Raw genomic sequence first — 21030 nt, 5'->3', positions numbered from 1 at the left:
CAGAAAAAAATCTGTAAGTCCCTCTTGGCGTGGCAGGCATGAGCCTGGGCAGCTAGGAACCCCTGGGGAGGGCACCAGGGCCTAGATAAGGTCCCAGATGGGGCCTGGGTGCTGGATGTGCCTCTTGGAATTTTCTCTAAGTCTCCCCATAAAGAGATGGACCAGAGCGGCCCAAGGAGGGAACTCCAGGCTAGTTGCCATCCTGCATGGGGCCCAATCACTGGATGCACCTCTCAGAAACTTTTTCAAGTTTCCCTCCAGGGCACCTGGGTGGCTCAGTCGGTTAAGGATCTGCCTAAGCTCAGGTCATGATCTCAGGGTCCTGGGATTGAGCCCCATGTCAGGCTCCCTGAGAGGCAGGGAGTCTGTTTCCCCCTCTGCCCTTCCCCCTGCTTGTGCTCTCTCTTGCTCTCTCTCTCAAATAAATAAAATCTTAAAAAAAAGTTTCCCTCCAGAAGGGAAGTGCAGCCAAGCCAGGCAGGGTAGTCTGGGGGTTGCACCCCAGGGGCGTCTGCTGCCCTGTGTAGGGTCCCATCTTAGGAAGTGCCCACCAAATTTGCTTATACCCATTCTTCTGCTGGCAGGGAAAAGACTGGCCAGTAGTGCACCTTAGGGATGATGTCTCTGGCCTGTAGTCCGTGGGGTCTCCTGAAAACACGCACATCCTGCCCCAAAAGTGGGCATGGTCCTGGCTGGCCAGGGAGACCCACGGCAGTTGCCTTGGTCCTCGTGCGGTCCCACACGGTGCCTGATTGTTGAATATACCCCTGTAAACCTCTGTAGTTCTCTGGTGATGGAGACCACCACACGCTAGCCAGACTCGGGGGGTGGCCAGGGCCAGGCTGTGCTCCTGCGTGGGCCCTAGTATTGGACCCACCTGGTGGTGCCTCCTGAACACGTATCCACATCCCCATCCAAAGGGAAGACACTGAATGGCCTGCGCTGGACAAGTAAACTCGTGAAGGATGCCGTGGGCTCAGGTGTCGTCACTCTTGGGTCCCGGTCATTGGGAGCATCTCCTGAAGTTTCTCTGTCCTTTTGTGGAGGTCAGGACCATGCAGTGGCTGAATGCACTCCTCCCCCTCCTTGTTCTCAGTCTCCCTCTGGATGAGGCAAGCAGCCCTAGCCATCCAGGGAGGCCCCAGGAGAGTGTTCCAGGCACAGCTGCAGTCACACATGGGCCCTATTCATCACATGTGCCACTGGGAAATGTTTCCAAGCCCTCCTCTAAAGGAAGACCTCAGCCAGCTGGGCTGTGGGCCATGGGGGAGGGTGTCCTGGGCCCAGCAGCCTTGGGCTGCGTGGCTACATGTGCTTCTCAAAAATATTTTCATGCTCTCTCGGGAGTGGGGAGACTGAGCTGAGATGGCCAGGGAGGCCCGTGGAGGGCCAGTCTCAGGTAGCGTCTGGTCACTGGGAGCACCTACCGAAAACGTCTAAATTGTACTCACAAGCCGAGAGCAGCCCGGGCCATCGGGAGTTCTGTGGATGGTGCCCTGGGGCCACCAGGCTACTCCTCGGCTGCTGGGGGTCAAGGGTGAGACCCACGCAAGGTGACACCTGGGGGTCCAGCTTCATCCTGCTCATGCTGGTTGAACTGCGCCACCTGGCGGCTGTTTTTATGTCGTCCCCGGAGCTCGGCTGTGCAGGCCTGGGATGGGATCCAACTGTCAAAAGCAAGGCTGAGTTCCAGGAGACTGGTGGCAATATTGCTCTGGCTGCGACACACGTTGCCCCTGGATGGGCTCTCCCCTGAGACTGTCACTGAAATATAGAGGAGAGCAACATCTAGGAACTGCACAGATGGGCTGACACACGGCGGTCCCCTCCGCACATGGGGACTCCCTTGAGATGTTGTAGGTAATGGGGTAATTCTGAGCTTGGCCGTGTTCCCACCTGGGGCCTGGTTTCTAGGTTCTCCCTCCTGAGGCCGGGATCATGGCCGGGAAGGCCTGGGAGCATTCCCTTCACCCGGCTGCAGTCCTGCATGGGGCAGGGTCGCTGGATGTGCATCCTGAAATTTCCCCTTCTGAAGAGGGGGCAGGGAGGCCCAGGGAGGGCACCCTGTGCCCAACTGCAGTCCCAGTGGGGCCCATTCTTGGGACACTCCCCCCAAATCTTTGGATGTCTCCCTGCGGTGGTAGGGTCCATCCTGGGCCAGTCATCCGGGGCTGGGCTCATTGGACCTGGTGGCAGTTCCCAGCAGGGACTTGGTAATCTCAATCACTTGCTGGAGGGGCACGGGGGTGGCTCAGTCGCTTAAGCATCAGCCTTTGGCTCAGGTCATCATCCTGGGGTCCTGAGGTCCTGGGATCCTGAGCCTCTGGCTCCCTGCTCAGCGGGGAGTCTGCTTCTCCCCCTCCCTCTGCCACTCCCCCAGCTTGTGCTCGCTTGGTCTCTGTCAAATAAATACATAAAATCTTAAAAAAAAATTTTTTTTTAATCACTTGCTGGAAGTGTTTCCAAGGTAGGGGTGGGGCACTGGCTCTGGCCAGTCAGGAAGGTGTGACTAGGGTGCCCTGGGGGCCTTCCAAAAAGTTTCCTGAACCCTTTGGGGGCCGCGAGGGAGGCTTACAGAGGTTGCTCCTGGCAGGAGCTGTCCTTGGTGGGATTCCAGTCACTACCTATCCCTTCTGAAAATGTTTCCTGAGGGAAGGCAGGCCCCGAACCAACTCCCTACACCAGGGAAGACCAGTCACGTGTGGGTTCATTGGCTGCACCTCTGGAAAATTTTTCTAAGTCTCTCTCCATGGTAACAAGCCAGCCAGCCAGGGAGGCCGAGGGAGGGTGCCCTGGTCCTGTCCACAGCCCAGATTGGGCCCAGGAGTTGGTAGAAGTGTTTTCAGGGTGCTTGGGTCCTCCATCCTGCACCGGGGAGGTGAGATGCCTTCTAAACCAGGGGTGGAGAATCAGCTTGCCTAGAGTCAGTGATGACGGGGGAAGGCATCCAGGTCTGGCCAGGTCACGGCTGTCTCATGCACTTCCTGAAAGAGTTTCCGATTTCCCTTGCTGGAGGGGAGGCACAGTCTTGGGCCCGTGAGGGTACCCTGGACAAGAATGCGGGTCTCTGAAGTGTGTGAAGTCCCCATCAGTGGAAGCACCAGTCTGTGTTGCCAGGCTCCATGTTAGCCCTGGTGAGCTGATTCCACTCACAAAGACATTTCCAATTCCTGGTCAGCCTGGCAGGCTTGCAGAGAGCACCCAACGCTAGGCCTCAGTCCACCATGGGTCATGGTCACAGAGGGTGCCTCCCAAAAGTCTTCTTAGTCCCTCGTTGGAGGCTGGGACTGGCTTGGGATGGGGAGGGACAGGAGGAGAACCCCAACCAGCCATGGTCCCACATGGGGCCAACTTTAGTATGTTCCAAATTTTCTAAGTATCCAGCCTGAACATGCTAAGACACCCTGGGAAAGTTCACTGGGCCCAGCCACAATCCTGCATGAGGCCTGGCTGTCCGATGGGCTTTTTGGGAATTTTTCTGAATCTCCTTCGTGTCCTGGGCCTGGGCCATGTCTGGCCAAGGAAGCCTGGGAAGACGCTCTGGGCATAGCTGTGGTCTCATGTGGCTTCCATGCATTTGGAGCATCTCACACAATGTTTTCTGAGTACCCTCTGGAGGGCACCCAGAGCCAGGGTACAACCCAGTGTGGGTTCCGTAGTAATTCGCTAGGGCTGCCATAACAAAGCACTCCTCCAAGCTGGGCCCCTTAAACAGAATTCGCCTGACAGTCTAGGAGACTAGATGACCTCGTTCATCTTAATTACGTGTGCAATGACCCAATTCCCAAACAAGATCACGTTCGCAGGTGCTGGGGGTTAGGACTTCAATACATGAACCTTAGGTGACACAATTCAACCCGTAACAGGTTCCCAGCCTTGGAAGCGCCCCCTAGAGTTTCCTGAATCCCCTACCACAAGTTGGGACTGGCTCGGGGAAGATAGAGAGGCTTGTGAAAAACTGTCAGGCTGCCCCACAAGTTGGGGTCCCCGTGTTAGGATGAGCCTTCCCTGAATATTTTGAGTTGGTCAGTGAAAAGGAGGACCAGTCCAGGCAGAGCAGGAGGCCCAGGGAGCGTACACCAGGACCATGCATGGTGGGGCTGGTGCTTGGCTGTAGGAGGTTGCCCACATACAGTGTTGCTAGCTCTCCCGCCGGGGTTTTTGAGGTGCATCCAAACACCAGGCCCTACACGAGGCCGTGGCTGAACTCTCAGCACCTTCCCCCAAACCCGCTGGTCGCTGGGTATGTGTGCAGGTTTTCCTAAGTCCCCCTCCTCTACGTGTCTGTCCTTCTGCCAGGGCCATAATGTTTTAATTAACAGAGCTTTCAGTTTTGAAATCAGGGAGCATGAGACCTCTACCTTTTTTCTTTTTGAAGATTGTTTTGGTACCTGGAACTTCCATGTGAACTTTTTAATTTTTAAAGATTTTATTTATTTGAGATAGATCGAGAGTGAGCAAGAGAGCACAAGCAAGGGGAGCAGCAGGCAGAGGGAGAAGCAGGCTCCCTACTGAGCAGGGAGCCTGACACGGGGCTCAATCCCAGGACCCCAGGATCATGACTTGAGCCGAAGGCAGACGCTTCACCGGCTGAGCCACCCAGGCATCCCTCCATGTGAATTTTAGAACGGATTTTTTTTTCTGTTTCTCAAACAACATTGCTGGGATTGCACTGAATCTGTAGCTCAATTTGGGTAGTGCTGACATCTTATTATTAAAGTCTCCCCAATCATGAACACAGGACGTCTATTTATTGCTATCTTTTCTAGTTTTTTCCAGCAACATTTGTTGTTTTTAGTGTACAAGTCTTTTGTCTGCTTGGTTAAGTTTATTCCTATGTTTTATTCTTCTTGATGCTTGTAAATGGAATTGTTTTAATTTCCCTTTCGAATTGTTCATTGTTAGTGTACAGAAACATAATGGATTTTTGCCTGTTTTGATTCTTACAAATTTGCTGAAATGATTTTTTTGTATGTGGAATCTTTAGTTTTTTACATGTAAGACTGTGACTTTTTTTTTAATCATGTCAACTATAATTTCTGCATCGAGATGATCCTGGTTTTTCCTCCTTCATTCTGCTAATGTGGTATATATACTACACTGATTTTCAGATGTTGAACCATCCTTGCATTCATGGATACGTGCATTCCTGACCCAGTTGGTCATGGTGTATAAAGCTTTTAATGTGCTTAATTTGGTTTATTTTTCTTTTTTAAAAAGATTTTATTTATTTGAGAGAGAGCACGCACGAGTAGGGGGAGGGGGAGGGACAGAGGGAGACGGAGAAGCAGACACCTGGCAGAGCAGGGAGCCCAATGCAGGGCTCAATCCCAGGACCCTGGGATCATGACCAGAACCGAAGACAGATGCTTAACCTACTGAGCCACCCAGGCACCCTGGTTTATTAATTTTTTAAAAAAGATTTTTGCATTGACATTCATCAGGGATATTGGTCTGTAGTTGTCTGTCCTGTCTTTGTTGACTCTGAATTCACCAGTGAAGCCATCTGGTCCTGGCCTTTTCTTTGTCGGAAGGTTTTTGATTAATGATTCATCCTCAATACTAGTTATTAAGTCTATCTGGATTTTCTATGTCTTCATGATTCAGTTTTGATGTATTGTGTACTTCTAGGAATTTGTCCATATCCCAGTTATTTGTGTATAATTAATCATGGTATTTTCTTATAATCCTTTTTATCTATAATATTGGTGGTAATACTGCTTTTTTATTTATTGTAATTCGCATCTTTTTTTCTTAGCCAATCTAATGAAATGTTTGTCGGTTTTTTGATTTTTTCAAAGAAACAAACTTTTGTGTCACTGAATTTTCTCTATTGCTTTTCTATTATTTTTATTTTATTTTTTTTGAAGATTTTATTTATTTATTTGACAGAAAGAGAGACAGCCAGCGAGAGAGGGAACACAAGCAGGGGGAGTGGGAGAGGAAGAAGCAGGCTCCCAGCAGAGGAGCCTGATGTGGGACTCGATCCCATAATGCCGGGATCACGCCCTGAGCCGAAGGCAGACGCTTAACGACTGAGCCACCCAGGCGCCCCTCTGTTTTTTATTTTTAAAGAATCTCTTTGCCTGGTAAAGTCTGAGGTCTGTGCTTTTTTAGGGACAGTTTCTATCAATTTGTTTCTTTGAATGGGTCATGTTTTTCTGTTTCTTTGTGAGTTTTTGTTAAAAATTGGGTATTTGACTATCTCAATATGGTAACTCTGGAAATCAGATTCTTTCACTTCCCTAGAGTTTGCAGGGGTTTTTCTTTTAATTGTTGAAAGCTGTAGTCTGTTTTGAGGCTTTTCCAAACTATTTTTGCAAACCCTATTACTTGTGTGATCACCGAAGTCTTTGTTCCTTTAGCTTGTGTTTAGTTTCTGGTTTTGTTTTTATTATTATTATTGTTGTTATTATTAAGCAATCTCTCCTCCGCAATGTAGGCTTGAACTCACGACCCCGGAGATCAAGAGTCACATGCTCTACCGACTGAGCCAGCCAGGTGCCCCTAGCTTATGTTTTGACAGAGAGTTTCTTGAATATCAGGAGGACTTCCAGCCTGCAGACTGTCTCTGCTCTGTCACTCTTTCAACACTTAGCTAGGCTTGCTCTAAGCCTGAGGTGAAAGCTTAATGTTTCAGCTTTTTTCTGGGCATGTACCTTGCCTTGGCGTGAATGTGGCCTTGTAACTTCCCCTTTACACAGCTGCTTTTAAATGCCCTAACTTCCCAAAGAATTTCAGCCCATCTTCTCCTCAGGCCTCAGACGATATATTCTCTCGCACTAGGCATCTGCAGGACTGTATTCACCTTGAAGCTTTTATGAACCATTCAGGACACTTTTCCCACCTGAGTTTCCAGTCAGGTGAAAGAGACAAGCACCTTGTGTCAATCCTTCAGGATCCTCCAGGCAGGTCAGAACAGAGATACACAATAATTTGCAGATAAGGTCCGCTCTGCTCCCTTGGGTTCAACGGAAGAACTGGGAACCAAGCTGCCACTGCTTCAAGACCAAGGCCACTTACATGCTGGGAAGAGGGTCAAGCAGCGTTAAGTAAAAAAGCCACAAAACTTTCCTCCCATTTGAAGATGCCTTTTTCTTGATTGGGTATTTGTTTGGTTGCTGTAAACCTTTGACTATTTTCCAGAGTTCTGCAAAGTTGGTTCCGTTTCTGCTTTCTCCCCTCAATGCTTCTGGGGGGGAACAAGGGCTTCAAACTTCCTAGCTACCATTTTGCTGACATCACTCTAATATTTTTCAACTCTTAGTCCTCTGTCCCATTCACAGAGACCGGACAATGGCAGAACTGAGTGGTTGTGACAGAGACCACAGAGATTGCTCAGGTGAGCAAATCTAGTATCTGGCTCTTTTGCAGAAAGTTTTCCTACTTCTGATTTAGAACTCCTGGCACAGAGGAGAGACTTCAAAATTACAACTTCACTAAGAGCACAATCTCTGAGCCAAATGGTATGGATTTGAATTCAATCTTTTGTCATTTACTAGCTTTTGTGACTCACTTTTGTTACTAAAATTTATTGCACTTGCTTGTTTTTTTTTTTTTTAAAGGGAATATAGCTACTTTGTAGAACTTGCTCAAGTAGTACTGTATTGCTCTCTGGGACTGAGTGATTTCCATAGAACAATGGAAATGGTGTCTGAGAGCACACTCGGCAAGGCGGGAGCTGGACGGATAGTACTAGATAAGCACTGGTGGTGCTAGTTGCTATAACAAGGCTATGTTGTTCTGATGTTGAACATAAACTATCTTACAGACAACCAAAATCACACAGGTTCATTCTCTGACTGTGATGGAACAAGACCAACATGAGGCCACTATCTTCTAACTGGATTATACAACAAAATTGTCCAAGCCACAGAGATTACCAAGTGTCTCACTCTCCTGGCAAACACGATTGACAATTACTTCTTCATCATTGGTTTTAGACCCATTTCTAGATCCAATGATCAAGATACCCAACCACAGAATTACATTTACTTCCTGATATCATTAATCAATGTCCTGATTTCTTGAAGTCCCTCCCCCCGTCAACCAACTAATGTAAGGCCAAATTGCAGAATAAGTCCATCCTTTTTATTACCCTCTAGTGAGATGAATCATGGTCTCCACCATTACAATGAATCAATAACTCAACTATGTTCTACTATAACTGTGTTCCTGGTAATTTCTGGCTGCGCAGCATTAATGAGGGCAAGATGTAAGTTTCTGCTAAAATACGAAGTCATTTTCATGGAAAAGATGTTAACTATATGGAAATAAAAGAATTTAACCTTAAAAAATTGCTTTGGATCCTCGAAGAAATCAACTAATTCAAACCACAAAAAAGGAATTAAAAATCAAATAATAAAAAAGTTGAAAAAAAACACCTTGAAGTAAATGAGTATGAAAATAGAATATAAAAATTTATGGAACACATACAAAAATTTTAGGGTCAAAATTATAGTTTTAAATACATTAGAAAGGAAGAAAGCTATAAAATCAACAATCTAAGTTTCAACTTTAGTAAACTAGAAAAAGCACATCAAAAGTAAAACTTAAAAAAGGAAATATTAAAAAGCAGAAAAAATCAGAAGCAGAAATCAATGAAATACAACACCAGAATACCAACAGAGCAAATCAATAAAAAAATTGGTTCTCTGACGAGATCAAGAAAATTGGTAAAATCAAAGCAGCACCAAGAAAAAAAGACGACACGAATTACAAAAATAGAGAAACAAGGAAACAAGTATACCCACTCCAACCCCCCCAAACCCACAAGCCCTACAAACATACCTGAGATTTTTAAAGCTATAAAGGCATCATATGAACTATTTTATGCAAAAAGATTGGATAATTTATTTGAAATGGACAATTCCTAGCCATATTCACACCTACTACATCAACCCAGGAAGAAATTGAGATAGAAAATTTGAATCGGTCTCTATCAAGTTAAGAAGCTGAAGTGGTAGTTAAAAATCTTCACACAAAGAGCCATGGGCCAGAGAGCCTCACCACCGGAATTCTAACATACTTTAATGATACCAGTACCACACTAATAAAAAAGGAGGAACTACATTGTAAATCATTTTATCAAATCTAGACAAAGACATTACAAGAAAAAAAATGGCAGGAATCCTTTCACACTGCATACTTCTGTCAAATCACTATGATGAGTATTTTAAATAGATTTTTACTTGTCAATTATACCTCAATAAAGCTGGAGGGGAAAAAAGAACTGAAACAGAAGTGGGTTTGGGTAGACTGGAAAAAGGAGAGGAAAAAAACCAACAATCAGAAGAATGACCTTCGCAAACATAAAACCGCTTAACAAAATATTGGCAAATGAAATATGGCGAGACATATAAATGTGTATACACTGACGAAGTGGAGTTTGTCCAAGAAGGCGAGAGTGGATTTAATTCTCATCAAATGCTATCTAGAAGGAAACGTCAATCTGATGAAACGTATGAAAAGCCTACAGGTAACATCCTACTTAGAGGTGTAAGACTGAATACATTTCCCCACAGACTGGAAACAAAACAAGTGCCCTCTTCCACTACTTCTATTCAGAATTGTTCTGGAACACCTAGCTGATACAAGGCAAGGAAGAAAACCTAAAGGAACAGAGATTAGAGAGAAAGAAGCAAAACTCTATTTGGAGATGACACAATTTTGTTTGTAAAAATAGCTATTGAATTTAAGGGGAAGAAGACTTAGAATAGAAAGGTCATAGGATCAAAGATCACAGAATCAACTGTATCGCTATATACCAGTAATGGAAAATCCAAAGCTGAAATTAAGAAAATTCCATTCACCACAGCATCAAAAGAAAAACCGGTATTCTGGAATGGCAGCACGAGGAGCTAGCTCTGTGGACCCCCTCCCCAGCAAAACAAATATAAATGGTAGGAGTCACTTTGAAAATCCAATTATTTTAAGGCTCTGGAAAGTGTCATGATGGCATATAACAAATAAACATCTAAGTAAGAGCAAGGGGAGTGAGAGTGAGAGTCCATGGCACTGAAACCACAACGTGCTTTCTGCCCTTCTGACGTCAATGATGCAAACACCACTCCAGGCAGGGGCAGCCAAGACCACAAGACTTCCCCTAACCCTGTTCTCAGTCCAGGGATGTATCTTCCTGGGGGGGGGGGGCAGGCACCAGCATGTGTCATTCCCTCCCAGCTACATATTGCAGAGGCTTATTTCCATCTGGCTGCCACTGAGAGGAGTGGAGACCCCACTTCAGCCATAGCATGTTAAGAACACTGGAGCCCCGACTGCCCTCTCCCTAGCTCATTCATAGGGCAGAAGTTCTATGCCAAGAGGCCAGTCAAGAAGAGGCTGCCACCCACACCTAGTGTCTTTCTCCTAAAAGGGGGTTATTCAGGAGCTCAGCCGGTTATGCGTCTGACTTTGGCTCAGGTTTTGATCTCAGGGTCCTGGGATCCAGCCCTGAGCTGGGCTCCTGCACTCAGCGTGGAGTCAGCTTGTCCCTCTGACCCTCCCCCTACTCGTGCTCTCTCTCAGATAAATATAAGCTTTCCAAAAAAGGGGGGAGGGTGGGTTATTCAGAGAAAGGCAGGCCAATGAGCCCACCCATCATTCCAGAGCTGTGGCGCAAGGATTTTGTTCACAAGCAGAGGCAGTTCCTAAGGGCAGACAGCTCCGAAGCTCTCTCCAAAAGGGTTAACTTTATGTGAAACAAATGGGTGGAGGTTCAAGACTAAAGGTCCTCTTCAAGACAGTGGAGGTTTTGATGGCAAGCCACGAAGAGGAGGCGAGTAGCTTCATGAGATCAATATATGAAGCCAGTAGGCCAGCTAGTTTACTAGAGAACCAGGGAAAGAGACAGATAAGGAAAGCCGTCTTGGGATTAGAACAAACCTCAAACCCTGGCCTTGAAAACTACTTCCTCAAATGGGCAGGAATGAAATTGGATCAGGTTCTGGAGCAGTTGATGTCCCAGGCTACTGTTAATAAAGCAACCAGTCTGCCCTAACAGTGTGATCAGGGAAAGAGACAGTCAATGAGAGAGGCTGTCAAAACGAGTCATCCCACTGTGACTGTAAGCAAGCCCCAGGCTGTGCTCTCTGGAGAGCAACATCGGAGGCTCACATGTGGAAAAAAAAAGATTTCACCAAAATGTCAGTCAGCTAGTCACAAAACAAAACCAACAAGCAGCCCTGAAAAGTATATGATCTAGAATGTCAAATTTTCAACTGAAAATGCATAATACATGCAAATAAATGGAAAGGACTGACTTACAAACAGAAAAAAGGCAGACACCTGCCTGTGAGATGGTCTAGATGACAGACTTAACAAAGACTTCAGGGCAGTCATTACAAATATGCTCAAAGATCTAAGGGAATCCATATTTAAAGAAGTAAAGGAGGGTATGATAATGATGTCACATTATCAACAAGAATTTATAGATGGAGAGAGATTATGCAATCTAAAGAAAGAGTGAAGAAATATGAGAAGAGCCTTTGGAAAATGTGGAATACTAAGTACAAAAACATATGCATGATGGGAAGATCAGACCGAGAAGACAGAGAAAGGAGGATATTCCACCACTGTTGCTTCAAATCAATTCTCTGCCCCTTCCTCTCCCTTTTCTCCTTCTGGGACTCCCATAATGTTCATATTGGTTGGTTTAATCGTATTCCAGAAGTTCCTTCGCTTACTTTGTTTTTTTTCTCTGCTCCTCAGACTTATCATTTCAAATGACCTGTTTTCAAGTTCACAGATTGTTTCTTCTGCATATTCAAATCTGCTTTTGATCCCTCTAGTGACTTTTTTCAATTATCTTAAAAATATTTTCTCTTTGATGTTCTCAATTTCTTCATCTATGAATCTTCTCCTGACTTTATTTTCCTCTTAAGCCCTTTAAGAGTATTATTTATTATCTAGAGACCATGCAGTGCTTGAGTTGGGGGAGGGGCAGAGGGAGAGAGACAATCTGAAGCAGGCTCCATGTGCAGCACGGAGTCTGACCTGGGGCTTGATCTCACAACCCTGAAATCATGACCTGAGCCAAAATCAAGAGTTGGATGCTTAACCAACTGAGCCACTCAGGTGCCCCAAGAGTATTATTTAAAATTCTTTGTCTACTAAATCTGAATCCTGTGTTTTGTTAAGATTGGTTTCTGGAGATTTATGATTTAATTTGGTTGACTGGGCCATGTTTTCAAGTATCTTTGTATGCCTTGTGATCTTTTCTTGAAATTTGGGCATTTGAAAAAAACAGCCACGTGTTGCCTACTCTTTGCAGACTGGCTCCATGCACAGAAAGACTTCCACTACCAGCCTAGCACGAAGACTTGAGGTATTCTCAGCCCTTTTCTGGGCATGGGTCTTTCCTGGGTCTGTGGATGTGCTTCCTCCCCTCCCCCTGCAATTCCCCTGTATACATATCTGCTTTTATTTTTATTTTTTTAAAAAATTATTTTTACATGTCTGCTTTTAAATGTATTAATTTCTGTAGGAGTCTCACAAGTCCAAATCCTCAACTTTTTGAGCAACTTCACACTGATACAATTCATTTTTTTTAATTTACATATTTTGGGGGCACCTGGGTGACTCAGCCGGTTAAGCATCTGACTTGGTTTTGGCTCAGGTCATGATCTTACAGGTCATGGGCTCAAACCCTGGGTTGGGGTCTGCACTCAGCTGGGAGTCTGCTTGAAGATTCTCTCCATTTGCCCCTTCCCCACTCATATGCTCTCTAAAATAAAATAAATAAATCTTTAAAAAAAGGTTTTACTTAAGATTTTATTTATTTGAGACAGAGAGAGAGCGCACACGGGCACAAGTGGGGAGGAGGGCAGATGGAGAGGGAGAAGCAGACTCTCTGCTGAGCAAGGAGCCTGACGTGGGCCTCGATCCCAGGACCCTGAGCCAAAGGCAGACGCTTAACTGACTGAGCCACCCAGGCGCCCCTTTTACTTATTTTTTTTTTTAAAGATTTTATTTATTTATTTGACAGAGATAGAGACAGCCAGCGAGAGAGGGAACACAAGCAGGGGGAGTGGGAGAGGAAGAAGCAGGCCCATAGTGGAGGAGCCTGACGTGGGGCTTGATCCCGTAACGCCGGGATCATGCCCTGAGCCGAAGGCAGACGCTTAACCGCTGTGCCACCCAGGCGCCCCCCTTTTACTTATTTTTTAAAAGTAATCTCTACACCCGATGTGGGGCTCAAGCTCACAATCCCGAGATCAAGAATAACATGGTCCACAGACTGAGCCAGCCAGGTGTCTGATATCCATTGTTATTTATGGTTTGTGGTCATCTTTATTACCACAATTCATTCCACCTCTCTCTTGACTACAGATGTCATTCTGGAAGTCTTTGGCAAGAAGGCACTGACAAAACCATGATGTAAGTTTTTGGAATTAAGAATGATGAGAAATTTGTTTAATTATAAAAATTGTAAGTACAGAATTTTAAAAATTGAGGAAAAAATACTTAAACTTGTATGCACATGATGATATTGACTCAGAATGTAAAATGATGATGAAATTACAAGTTGAAAAATCCACAACTGCAATGGGATGTTTTAATATATCCTATCAGGAAATGGGAGAAAATAATATTTGTTAGTATATAACAGTTAATAAAACACTTTAAAGGAACATGTACAGAAACACTGGTTTGATAAAAAAAAACTGTAAATCACATAAAAACATAATTGAAAATGTACTGAAGAATTAGGTTCAGTTGTAATTAGAAATACCCACAATCTCGCTGTGTAAGAGGAAGGTGCTTAGTCTCACAAGAAAGGACTGGGTCATAGAAGTCACCATACAGTGCAGTAGAGGAACAAACTACCACATGGTTTCTTTTGACTGTATCACTGTAGCTGTGTTGGTGGAATGAGGAGTCCACAGTCCTTAGGAGTATTAATAGAACAAGATGCTTACTACATGTATTAGACCTTAAACAAATACAATCCAGAGAAGAGGGAAGTCAGCGCTTTAAAGAACATTCTCAACCATGACAGCCTAAATTTGCTGCCTGGTGGACACATGATGGCTTGCAGGAAAATCCAAATGGCATCAATCTTTGCTGTGGAACTTGTGGAGGCACCTGTGGAAACCTACAGCTCTGAGAAAATGGAAGTCAAGTAGTTGGTGGTGGTATTCAAAGATACTCTTGACTGACAGGGCAAAGAATCAGCAAAATGGGCTGGAAGATGTATGCAAAACTCCTATGGTCTCTATCACTGCCTGTACTGTGACTCTAAAAACTAAGAACTTCTTCCCTTCTGCCTTCCAAATCTCATGCAAGTGAGGCTCTTAGTGAATTCTAACATGAAACTGTAAAGAGAACAGACTCTAGAAAATTAGGTCAAAACATTACCCATGTTGACCTAACACATTCCCGGAGAGCCATATCCAATTCTACATTTTTGTGTCTGATCACAGGTCTCTTAAAGTTTAGTATCCAAATCACAGAAGAGATGAGAAAGAGTAAAGGGAAAATATGTAAATAGCAGTTCTAATAAGATAATACTCTATGATAAACTCTGCATACTTACAAATTTATGCTAACTATATTAGCTAGGAAAATAAGGCTCTTTGATGAAAGAAAAAGAAAGAAACCTTTTCTCATACGAAAGGAGGAATATTTATAATGGGTAGGGAATATCCAGTACCTGTGACATGAGGTCAATAAGAAAATCCCAACAAATACCAAAATGTCATTTTTCCATGGCCCCTTCACTTACTGAACAATTAAAAAATTATATAAAAATTAACCCTCCTTACATATTAGAAATACACTTTAACTCACCCATAGATCCAACAGACTTCAAAATGGAAAGACAAAAATTTTATAAGCTGATTCAAGGAAAAACGCTAACCTACTAAGCTTATGTACTATTGCTTAAACAGTGCTTACAGACTTGTCTCAACTCAATGTTCAGCTAAAAAGCAACGACTGGAAGCCATAGTCCAGAGACTGAGTTCCAGAATGAAATTCATTATTTTTAACTTTTGAAGCATTTCTTTCATGTAGTGAATTCTCTGGAGTTATTATGCTTGATTTAATTTGTATCAGACTTTCCCCCTATTACTTACATTCATGGCATCTCTCTCCAGTGGTGTTTTTACATGACTTTGTATTTGTCAAGACTGAAAACTCTCCTGTGTTTTTCAGTTATAATTTACCTATCTACTGTGCATTCTCATCACATGTTTATGTAAGGATGTGGGCCAATTGAAGGCTTTCCCACAATGTTTACATTCAAGAAGTTTCTCTCCAGTGTGAATTCTTTCATGGCTTCTAAACGAACTAGGTCGACTGAAAGCTTTCCCACATTCTTTACATTTGTATGGTTTCTCTCCAGTGTGCACTCTCATGTGTCCTCGGAAGGTTGTACGATAAATAAAAGCTTTCCCACATTCCTTACACTCATAGGGCTTCTCTCCAGTGTGAGTTCTTTCATGTACTTGAACATAACTTGAACAACTGAAGGCTTTACCACATATCTTACATTCATAGGGTTTCTCTCCTGTGTGAGTCCTTTCATGTATTCGAAATGAACTGGGACAATTGAAGGCTTTCCCACACTCCTTACATTTATAAGGTCCGTCTCCAGTGTGTGTCATCATGTGTCTTCGAAAACTTGTGAGAGAAACAAATGCTTTCCCACATTCCTCACATTTATAGGGTTTCTCTCCAGTGTGAGTTCTTCCATGTATCTGCAAACCTAGAGGAGAACTGAAGGTCTTCCCACACTGTTTACATTCATAGGGTTTCTCTGCAGTGTGAGTTCTTTCATGTCTTCGAAAGGAAGTGGGACAACTGAGGGCTTTACCACATTGCTTACATATATAGGGTTTTTCTCCAGTGTGAGTTCTCACATGCACTTGGAAAGTGGTCAGCCAATGGAAGGCTTTTCCACATTCTTTACATTGATAGGGTTTCTCTCCAGTGTGAGTCCTTTCATGTGTTCGAAAGGAACTAGAACAACTAAAGGCTCTACCACATTGCTTACATTCATAGGGTTTTTCTCCAGTGTGAGATCTTTCATGTATTCGATAAGAACTGGGACAACTGAATGCTTTCCCACATTCCTTACATTTGTATGGTCCAACTCCAGTATGTGTTATCATATGTCTTTGAAAGCTTCCAAGAGAGATGAAGGCTTTCCCACATTCCTTACAGTCATAGGGTTTCTCTCCAGTGTGAGTTCTTTCATGTTTTCGAAGAGAACTGGGACAACTGAAGGCTTTACCACACTTTTTACACTCATAGGGTTTCTCCCCTGTATGAGTTCTTTCATGACTTCGAAAGGAACTGGGACAACTGAGGGCTTTACCACATTGCTTACATTGATAGGGCTTCTCTCCAGTGTGAGTCCTTTCATGTGTCTGAAAGGTTTGATGATATCTAAAGGCTTTACCACATTGTTTACACTGATAGGGTTTCTCTCCAGTGTGAGTCCTTTCATGTTTTCGAACAGACTGGCGATATCTAAAAGATTTCCCACATTCTTTACATTTATAAGATTTCTCTACACTGTGATTTCTTTCATGTTTTTGAAAAGGTTGGAGATAACTGAAAGCTTTTCCACATTCTTTACATTTATAAGGCTTTTTTCCATATTCCTGATACTTGTATGGTTTAGGTGAAGTGTGAGATCTCTTATGCCTATTAAGGGATGAATGGCGCATGAAGACTTTTCCACACACACTGCATTCCCATGGTTTTACTTCAGCGGGAGTTTTCTTGTTCAGATTAAGATTTGGGATAGGACTGAAGTTTCCTCCACATTGACTACCTTCTTTACTTTGACAGAGCGTCTCTACCATATGACTTCTAAAAAAAAAACCACAAAAACCAGAAGCATATTAATTTGTGATTTCCTATCTATATAGTATTCTAAATACTAGAATTACATTGTTATCATTTACATATAGGTAAAGAGTATGTTTTTCTGTCCTGTCTGAATTGTTTGAAAATGAGTATTCTGCAAGAGGGCTCAACCTTGTAACTATTATATGAAAACAGTGAGAGTCATATAGTTTCTGAACAATATTTCCAAATGAACTATTTTGCAAACACTGATGATTTGCCACATTTAAGAAAACACTTTTGGTGAAAATTTTCTAGAAGAAAATATATCTGAAGCTGGGCTGTCTTCTGTCTGCTTGCTTTTCAATTTTCATAACATACAAAGATTTCCTCGGACACTGCTTTCCACTGTGAATGCAACTCACCTTAGTTTTCTTCCCTGGTTTTTGTACTGATCTTCAATGTTATGGTCTTTCCATTTTTTCCCTACAATGAAACCCAGAAAAAAGCAATAAATTATAGAAGAATTATTACATTACAAGTCCATGATGGGCTCTGACCATGCCTGATTTACCAAAGTATTCCTTTTCCCCATTCCAAATCAAGGAACACTGATGGTCAAGAAATACTTGTCCTCTAATTGACAAGGTGAAGGTAAGGTGTCATCCTTACCTATTGAGGCCAGGTTCCTCAAGGTTTCCCGCATCACATCTCTGTAGAGTTTCTTCTGTGAAGGATCCAGCAGAGCCCATTCCTCCAGGGTAAAGTTTACAGCCACATCCTCAAAGGCCACTGGGTCCTAAAACATCCCACATATGTGCAGAGGAGGATGGATGAGACGGCACTAGGAATCTATAGTCAATTCATATGAAGTTCACACGATTCTGTAAACTCAAAATGTTCTATGACTTGGTCATCAGAATTCTCACTCTCTATACGTAATCATTTCCTCATAAATTTAGGAGTATCATGAACACACGAAAATTATTTCTACTTTTTTACTATGTTCACTTCAAGTCTCATTGCTCTCTAATGGTAGAGTCCCAAGCGCGTTAGAGAATGAGAGAAATGATACGCAAATGAAAGAAACATTTCCATTTTAAGACCATCAATTCCTTGTGAGGAAAAACTCAGCTCCTTCCTCATTACCTTCCACCATATCAGGCAGCACTCCATGAAGCACAGGATCACATCCACATGAAGTTTTAACGAATAAAAACACAGTGAAACACTGGGAGCTTTTCCTTCTATTTCCATTGCCAAACACGTAAGGCCAGAAGGCCCGGGGGAATCCATTTTATAATCAGGACCAGCTAGCCATCCATATTGTCCTGACGTGCTCCAGGCCATTAGTAGTAGTCATATGCAGCCGGCTGAATGAAAACATCTGGTAGACAGTATTAATTTTAACCTTTCTATAAAAAATTTGTCAGAGATTCAGTTACTCCTTTCTATTTGTCCCACTTCATGAGGCTAGGGAGTTATTCAGAAATTACAGCTCAGGCATAAAAACGGCACCACAACTTAGAACTACACAAAATCCCTACAGTTTGGGCCTCAGAGCTGCTGCTCACCAATTTTTAGCACACACACGCACATCTACTGGGATGATAAGATGCTAGAAGAGCTCTTCGTGGCAGAACCATAACAGTGTACCTCAGGCCTTGCTGAGATGAGGAACTGGATAAAAATTGCAATTTTCAAGGAAGTTCATTTGAAAGCCACAATGGTTTGGTGATGAATGCACCCACTGTCATAAAGCACACAAAGGGTTCAGCAGTGTTTTCCTCTAAAAGAACATAAAACTTCCCTTCTCCAGTTTCAGGAGGCAGTGATTTTCAACCAGCGGCCCTAGAGGCTGCCCTTCCATTTCTCTCACTTCTGTGCCCTCACGTGGGGCTCAGGAGTACGACTGCCTAACCTCTGGGCATAGATATCCCTCAGCTAATTCATTCTCCTAAATGCTGGTCTCTGAAAAAGATCGTTAACCCACTGATGTCCACATGCAGCTGATAGAGAAAAGGCTCCCACGGAGTCATCTGGATGGCAGGATTTGCCCATTTGGTTAAGAAAACAGAATAGGAAACCCAGACTTCTTGGTAGATCCACGGAGTAAAATGAGCTCCCTGCGTTGGCTCTAATGCCTCTTTCTACGGCGGGCCTGCAGCCCCTGCTCCTAACGGTGTCCTACTACCTAGTGTGCAGAAGAGGGTGAACACTACTAGCAGGCTCGAGACTGCTGATCCTTATGGATGCCTGCTCACAGTATTTGTCCTTCGCTGGTATCTGAGAGCCAAGATGTAGGAGGGACCCCACCAACCTGATGAGAGTGACTCAGTGTGCCTAAACTGTTTATGCAAAGACTAGGGTAATATCCCAAACTCTAGGTTTCGTTCTGAGAGTCTGAACTTTCGTTATGCGCAGCAGAGGGTGCCTATGTGACCTAGGCACTGCGTCCCTAGATGGGCTTCCCGGGAAGGCAATATTTTACATGTGTTGTCACAATTTGTTACTTGGGGAACTGAACCCATCCTATGGATTATAATAGGAGATAATATCTCCTTGGAGCTTGTATCTGGTTTCCTCCAGAATAAATTCACTTATATATATTTTTAAAGTTTACTTATTTTTAAGTAATCTCTACACCCAATGTGGGACTCAAACTCATGACCTGGGATTAAGAGGCACATGCTCTTCCAACTGAGCCAGCCAGCGCCCCCCCCAAACAAATGTAATTAAATACTAAACAAGACTAATGACTGATATTAATGATTCTAATAGAAAAAGATTTAAATTTTAAAAAGATTTTATTTATTTATTTATTTGACGGGGGTGGGGAGAGTGCATGCACAAGCAGGGGAACAGCAGGCAAAGGCAGAGGGAGAAGCAGGCTCCCCGCTGAGCAGGGAGCCTGATGTGGGTCTTGACCCCAGGACCCTGGGATCATGACCTGAACCGAAGGCAGATGCTTAACCGACTGAGCCACCCAGGCATCCGAAAATATTTAAATTTTTATTGAGTATCAAAGGAGAATGAAAAAAGTGAAAAATATGGTACACGTTCTTAGAAATAACTCCATTTCCCAAATGTTTCCTTTCCCAAAATGTATTTTTATAAAATCCCATCAATCCCCAAAACAGATTTTTTAGGGGTCAACAAAAACTATTCCTCCAAACCTAATATGAGGAACAAATGCCAAAAAAAAAAAAAAAAAAAAAAAAAAAGTCAAGATCTTCCAGAGAACAAAGGGGCGGCTTGCCTAATCTACATCAAAGATTTTCAAACTATAGCATTCCAGACAGCATAGTATTAGCAGAGAGAAAGACCACGGGAAGGGAAAAGTGCCTTCCATGGGCCAGCAGTAAATACCGAAGTTGGCCAAGGACAGATCAGGCACTGTAGAGGAGTGGCAGACATCAGAAACCCTTTCAACACATGGGGCAAAGACAAACTGGAAAAATGTATTGTATGCACTTCTATTCCATGGAAAATAGCCAGTTCATTGTAGATTTAAATGCGAAAGATAAAACTAGGACACCTGTGGAAGTCATAGATACATGCTTCATTGATCCAAAAATAGGGGGAATTTTCTCATATGAGGGAAAAAGTGACCTGAAACAAGAGACTGAGCAATTCACAATCAAACTGAGGAAATTAAAAAACAAGGTAGAAGAAAATATCTGTAATAACATGTAATATTAAAGACTTAGGGGGTGCCTGGGCGGCTCAGTTGGTTGGCTGTCTGCCTTCGGCTCAGGTCATGATCCCAGGATCCTGGGATCAAGCCCCATGTCAGGCTCTTGCTCAGTGGGGAGTCTGCTTTTCCCTCTGCCTGCTGCTCCCCCTGCTCATGCTCTGTCAAATGGATAAAATCTTAAAAAAAAAAGTGTGTAGAGTAAGACTGAACATACAGTTTAAAAATTAGAAAATAATCAAAACATATTTAACAGAAGATGAAAGACCACATATGAAATAAATGTCCATCTGGGGGCGCCTCAGTGGTACAGTGGGCTAAGCGTCTGACTCTTGGTTTTGGCTCAGGTAGAGATCTCGGGGTCGTGGGACTGAGCCCTGTACAGGGCTCCACGCTCAGTGCAGAGTCTGCTTGGGATTCTCCCTCCAGCTTGTGCCATATCTCTCTCTCTCTCTCTAAATCTTAAAAAAAAAAGTCCATCTGCTAAGTAATAAGAAAAAAAAAAAGACCAAGCATATTATATTTCATACTGATTAGGA

The 21030-nt window shown here is 43.6% G+C and overlaps 1 protein-coding gene across 3 annotated transcripts in view; it reads right to left on the bottom strand.

Moving 5' to 3' along the window:
• Positions 1 to 6261: 6261 nt before the first annotated feature.
• Positions 6262 to 21030, bottom strand: part of LOC113247187 (zinc finger protein 791-like) — a 29667-nt gene continuing 14898 nt past the window's right edge. For all 3 annotated transcript variants that reach the window (XM_026488106.4, XM_057311541.1, XM_057311542.1), the window contains exons 2-4: positions 17470 to 17596; positions 17223 to 17283; positions 6262 to 16821 (exon numbers count right to left, since the gene is read on the bottom strand). In XM_026488106.4, coding sequence (XP_026343891.2) covers positions 15168 to 16821; positions 17223 to 17283; positions 17470 to 17596 — 1842 coding nt within the window. In that variant the 3' untranslated portion in view covers positions 6262 to 15167. The remainder of the gene's footprint in view (positions 16822 to 17222; positions 17284 to 17469; positions 17597 to 21030) is intronic.

This window comes from Ursus arctos, unplaced genomic scaffold (assembly GCF_023065955.2).
Source record: "Ursus arctos isolate Adak ecotype North America unplaced genomic scaffold, UrsArc2.0 scaffold_14, whole genome shotgun sequence".
Lineage (NCBI taxonomy): Eukaryota > Metazoa > Chordata > Mammalia > Carnivora > Ursidae > Ursus > Ursus arctos.
The sequence above is the reverse complement of the archived record's forward strand: the minus strand, read 5'-3'. Positions and strand labels throughout refer to the sequence as shown.